The 5883-nt window shown below is 50.1% G+C and overlaps 1 protein-coding gene across 1 annotated transcript; it reads right to left on the bottom strand.

Annotated features, from left to right (window-relative positions):
* Positions 1-1770: 1770 nt before the first annotated feature.
* Positions 1771-4436, bottom strand: LOC123125984 (ras-related protein RABE1c). The gene is made up of 9 exons (XM_044546412.1): positions 4262-4436; positions 4094-4185; positions 3265-3337; positions 3061-3161; positions 2901-2966; positions 2733-2830; positions 2360-2422; positions 2096-2188; positions 1771-2009 (listed from the first exon to the last, which is right to left on the bottom strand). Exons 2-9 carry the CDS (start codon positions 4164-4166, stop codon positions 1932-1934), a joined length of 645 nt encoding a protein of 214 aa, XP_044402347.1. The 5' UTR covers positions 4167-4185; positions 4262-4436; the 3' UTR covers positions 1771-1931.
* Between the last annotated feature and the right edge of the window lie 1447 nt (positions 4437-5883).

The following is a 5883-nucleotide window of genomic DNA, read 5'->3' as shown; positions in this document are numbered from 1 at the left end:
CAAAGCGGGGGGCGGCGGCAGACACCTTCCTCGTCGTCGTCGTCGTCGCTGGCGCGGTGGCCGCGCGGCGGTGCCACGGCGAGCAGAAGACGCCGTCCTCGCCGCTGCTGGTGGACGCACCGGAGCAGAGGGAGGCGGAGCAAGCGCTGTAGTCCAGCGCCGAGGCCGGCTGGACCGGATGCACCTCGTCTTCGCCCCTGCCGCGGATGACGATGCCGGAGAGCGGCGGCGCGAGCGCTACCCCCGCGCCATGGCCGGCCAGGACAGCTCCCTCGCCTCCTCCATCGGCCTCCCGCGCTTGCTCTATGGCGGCGTCCGCCCGGCCAGGTCGGCCCTGCACAGCCGAGGGACCACGACAGGCACGACACCCACACGGAGTCCACAACGGCGGGGGTTGTGGTGGCCGACGCGTGCCTCTCCTCGGCTACGCCCACGGCACGGCGCGGGGCATGGCGCCCGGGGCGCGCGTTGCGGCGTACAAGGTGTGCTGGTGGCAGGGATGCTTCAGCTCGGACATACTGGCAGGCATGGAGCAGGCCATCGAGGACGGAGTCGACGTGCTCTCGCTGTCGCTGGGAGGCCAAAAAGACGGAGGCAGCAGCGATAGGAGCAACCTGCCGAGCCCGACGCTGGCGGCGGACGCGTTGGCCCTGGTGTTCGCGGCGGGCGCCGCGCTGCCGCTTCTGAGTGGCGGGTTCGTGCGGACGTGGGCGGGCACTCCTCCACACGCCTTGCCTCTGCTCCGCTCTGCTCTCTGCCCCACCCGCCGGCTCATCTCCGTGCGTAGAGGCAGCGTCACAACGAGCACCTTCGACCCCTCCTCCTCCCCGTACCCGCTCTTGCGCGTGGCCGGCGATGTCCCCGCCGGGGAGCGTCGCCTCGACCTGGTGAGCCACACCGCGTCCGAGAGCGCGAAGCAACCCGTGCCGGTGAACGCATACCGCGGGATGCCGAGCTCGGCGGCGGCGGTGGCGGCCCACAGGACGACACCGTCGAACACAGCGGCGTCAGCGGGGTGGCTGCGCAGGAGGTCGGCGAAGAGAGGCGGGAGGAGGTCAACGGTGGCGGCGAACGGGCTCCGTGGGCGACGCGAGGAGCAGAGGAAGCTCCGGCGCACTCAACGTGTTCGACGAAATGAGAAGCCAAACCCGATGGCTATTAAGTTTTGTTGTTAACTCCTAATCATATGCACGTATGCAACCAAACGCCGGGTCGAAATTGCATCGCAAGTGCAAGACCCTCTAATGCAGGCAACCAATCAAGTTGACATCTACGTTTTTGGCCTCGTTTTCCCTCACCCAAGGCCTGCTCAGCCTGGCTCGTTTTTCCTCTCTGAGCCAGGCCCAGCAATGAAAGCAACCAAACACGCCCTTAGTCATCAGCTAGCCTGCATTTGATCATGCTTGGTAGGCCACCTGTGTCTCTGGATAAGAAGTTCCTTCATTGATTTTACAATCGAGCTTTGCCCACAGGCATGTAATGAAACTGCTCATTTGCTAGCAGCTAGGGGTGCAAAGGGGAGTTCCCAGATACCATGAGAGGCGGTCGACAAACTTCCCCAATTATAGGGATGCAAGCGGGGTAAAAACTAAGCTAATTGCTGCTACGTTAATAAGCATACTGATGCAAAATTGATGGATACGGACGCTCGCAGGCTTCGCAGGCGCCTCCGCCTGTGCATGCCTACCCGATTATTGTACCGGGTTTAGCGGCCTTAATGGAGTAGCAGCAGAGTTTCATCTCAAGAAAAACAAAAAAAAATTCCACCGATACTGCAAAGTAATTGCTCTGACTCAACACCAATTTTGTCCAAATCCTAACAACAGCGATAACTTAAATAACACAACGAAACCAGCAGGCAAAGAATGGAATGACAAGAATTACAAACACCGTGTCGCAACCATCTTTTTTCCCGTAGCGACGACGACGGTTCAAGACCCACAGCAAGCCGAATTCTGTCCTGCTGCTGCACTGGCATCACCCTCCGTGTTGATCTTGATAGTCCCCCCCTGAAACCAACGAGATTACTGTAAGGCACTGCCCAGTCGTGGGAAGCGCAAAGATGTTCTCAGAACTATGGGAACGATTGGGATACCTCAGTCTTGGAATCTGCCTCCGAGAGTCTCTGTTTGATGTCTCTTGCTATAGAGAAGAAAACCTGCTCGACATTCATGTTTGTCTTTGCACTCTGCGGGGACAGTAATATATAAAGGACTATGCGTGGGAAACAAATGCTAAGGTATTGGCAGTTGGGCACCACTGCTTAGAAAGATGCCATATAAATCAACATAAAATTTCACTACTGTGCAGCGCTTAAATGGTACATATAGCAAGGTTGAAGGTTGTGACTTTCACTAACCGCTTCAAAGAACTGAATCCCATATTCATCGGCCAGGGCCTGACCCTTTGAAGTGGGAACAGCCTGCATGCAAGCAATTGAGCAAATAAGAGAGATATGAATTCTTCCAAAGATAAGTGACTGACAAACTGAATGTAAACTGTAAGCCGTAATAATGCTGAGCATGTTTTCTTTTTGTTTGCATGACATCTAAATGTATCAGAGTAACATCTGTACAGCTTAAATCTAATTTAACAAATAGTAACATCTGCTTAGCCTGAATATAGTTCGGTGAATATCTATTTTCTGCATTGCACATGAAACAAACCAGTCCAAAACATGAATCTAAGATGAAACAGCTACAGAACAAACAGGTCAGGATAGAAGAGTATACCCTTTTGCTTTCATCCATATCCGCTTTGTTCCCCACCAAAATTTTGCTCACGTTATCTGAAGCATGCTGCTCAATGTTTTTTATCCAATTTCTTATGTCTGCGAACAATGGAGATAATCAGAAAAAGGAAATTTTGCTCAATGTTATCTGAAGCACAGAGGTCCATACTATTGAATGACGCCTCGTCCGTGACATCATAAACAAGTAAAATGCCCATCGCTCCCCTGTAGTAGGCTGCAAAGAAGAATTGCACATTTCACAAACTTCATCCATACAATCAGGAGAAGCGTAAAAAAACACTCGCTTTTCTCAAAGTATGCAACCATACCAGTAGTTATAGTCCGAAAGCGTTCTTGGCCAGCAGTATCCCAGATCTGCAACTTAATCCGCTTGCCATCCAACTCAACAGTCCTTATCTTGAAGTCGATACTGTTTCAAGAAACCCACGGCCATGACTCATATCTTCACACAAGCACTCCCATGTAGAATAATAATTCCCAACCAGATATTCTGTGAATTGTACAGTACATACCCAATGGTGGTGATGAAGCTAGTGGTGAAGGAGCCATCTGAGAACCGTAGGAGCAGACAACTTTTCCCAACACCTACATTGGTAAATAAACTTTGTAAGTGATTGCTAATGGAATGTTACAGTCCGTACCAGAAAAACCTAAAGCTGGAATCCAGAAGTACATCGACTGGGAATACTCAGAGAAAAGACGAGTCACAACAAGGTAAACCATAAATGCTTCTTTAGACATTAAATCGGAGAAATGCTGTGTAAGGCTAATAGGCTATGCATCAGTTACAAATTCCACATTGATATGAAAACAAGGAGAGGATACATAACCAAAACATACAGGTATGGTAAGGTCACAGAAACAGGGGCAAAGCTATAGGTTTGCTTAATCCTGATTCAGTTATTTACACAGTTAAGGGGAAAGAGAAAATGAAATTCATTATCCTACTTGTACAATCCATACCAACCAAGCGATTTTGTTAATACCAGGACAGACAGTTGCAGGAACAAGAGCTTGCTCCTGACTCCATGTGACGATCAATGTAATAACTACATCCTCACTTGCATCAGTTCCGCGATTACTTAGCTACTATTGATTTTATAATTTGCAAGCAGGAGCAGGCCACTCTTCTTACAGAGCACGCACTAATCCAACAGAACACGAGCGGCTAGATTCTATCGCCCTTCCAAATTTCACACGGGCACACAGCAGCCTCCGCAAAAAATGATCTAGGGCGCCAGATCTCAACTGGCGCATGGAAATCAAACCGCCTAACGAATAAGCCGCCAGATCCCGCGCGGATCGAGAGACGAAGGAGGGGAAGGGAACAGGGGGGCTCACCGCTGTCGCCGATGAGGAGGAGCTTGATGAGGTAGTCGTAGTCGGCCCGAGCCCTGGCCGGCGGCGCCGCCATTGCGCCCTAACTCCCTGGCCTGTCAAAAAAACCGCGGCGAAATTAAAATCAGATCAACGCGGCGAACGGGAGGCGAGGCGAACGGCGCGACGGACCGAGCGAGGCGGGGACGGCGTCGCGCGCGCGCGTGCTCCGATGCGGCGGCGGCGGCGGCGGCGTTCGCCCGATCGATCTCCGCTTCGTCCGTGTCTCTCTCCCCGCGCGAGAAGCGGCGAGTGGGCGAGGCCGGAGAGGAGGGGAGGGAGGCGAGGAGAGGGGGGCTGGGCTGGGTTGGGTTGGGTTTGATCGATCGATCGATCGGCGGCGAGGGTGGGGGGGTGGTGGTCGAAGCGGGCCAGCCCACCTGTAGACTTTCCGGAATCCACCTATTCGTCGCTTCCCTAAAAAAACCTATTCGTCGCTCGACGAATCTCGCACAGGGGGCGTGCTATATTACCCAGGCCCATTAATCGGCTAATACTGTTTTTTCCTCTCTCTCTCTCTCTCTCTCTCTCTCTCTCTCTCTCTCTCTCTCTCTCTCTCTCTCTCCCTCTCTCTCTCTCCCTCTCTCTCTCTCTCTCTCTGACGTTTTCCTGGTTTTTATTCGGATTTTTTTACCTTTTATATTTATTTAATCTTCCTTTTTTATTTTTATTTACTAAAACAATTATTCAAGAGTATTTGTGAAAATACACGATGCACATTTTTAAAAGATATGACAAGCATTCCTTCTTTTCATTTCTACAAATATACTTTTTATACATCTACATTATAAAAAATACACAATGATTTTAAAAAATATAAAACAATCATTTTTGTACACCCTACATTCCAAAGTAAGTGTCGTGGTTTTAGTTCAACATAGTGAACAATTTTGAAATACACGATGAACATTTTTTAACTGTTTACCACTATATTTTTTTAATACTTTTCATGTTACAAATCGAGTGAGGTTATTAACCGAGCTTGATTTACTAATATTCATGCATTGGAAGAGGGAGGGGCGTGCCCTTACCCCTTCTCCTCCCCTAGTTACACTTAGGGCTCATTTGGTTGCTAGGAAAATAAAACTATGGGCACAAAGCCCCGGGGAGAATTTTCCACGGCAAATGGTATCCCTCCCACCACAGGGGAGATATGCCCACCATTCACATTGGCCAAATGGAAATCAAGGGAGGAAGAAAATCCCTAACAAACATGTATCAGGATAACGTCCATGAAATTAGAAAAATGTTGCACAATAATACTGCAGATATCATCTTCATCACACCTTCATTACAGTGTCATTTATGGAAATATCATCTGGAACAAAATGATAGTTTTTTTTTTGAATGAGAGCTTGATCCCGAAGGACCCAAAACCTGAATTAATACTTATCATAACGGGCTACTATTGCCCCTTCGAGAACAGCGATTTTCACTGCCTTCACGATCGATTAGTGTGTACCGTTTCGTTTGGCTTGCAGGTGGCTCGAGTTGAACGCAGTTGTAGCCCACCGCACCAGCCCACCCATCGCAGTGTGATGACAGATAAACTTAGGGTAATACTTCGTCTCGTCCCCGTAGCTGCAGTCGTGTGCCGCCTCTTACGTCCGTCAGTTCATGCTGCCTCATTGAGCTCAGGTTTGGGCGGATCTATTTCCCCACTTTCCCCTGATTCTTGTGCTTGATTCCTACTGGATTCCATGTCAGAGATCACGGCAGGAAATTATAACCAGATCCTTTTTTTACAAGGAGGA

Source organism: Triticum aestivum, chromosome 5D, assembly GCF_018294505.1.
Source record: "Triticum aestivum cultivar Chinese Spring chromosome 5D, IWGSC CS RefSeq v2.1, whole genome shotgun sequence".
Lineage (NCBI taxonomy): Eukaryota > Viridiplantae > Streptophyta > Magnoliopsida > Poales > Poaceae > Triticum > Triticum aestivum.
This window is presented reverse-complemented; position numbering and strand designations above follow the sequence as displayed.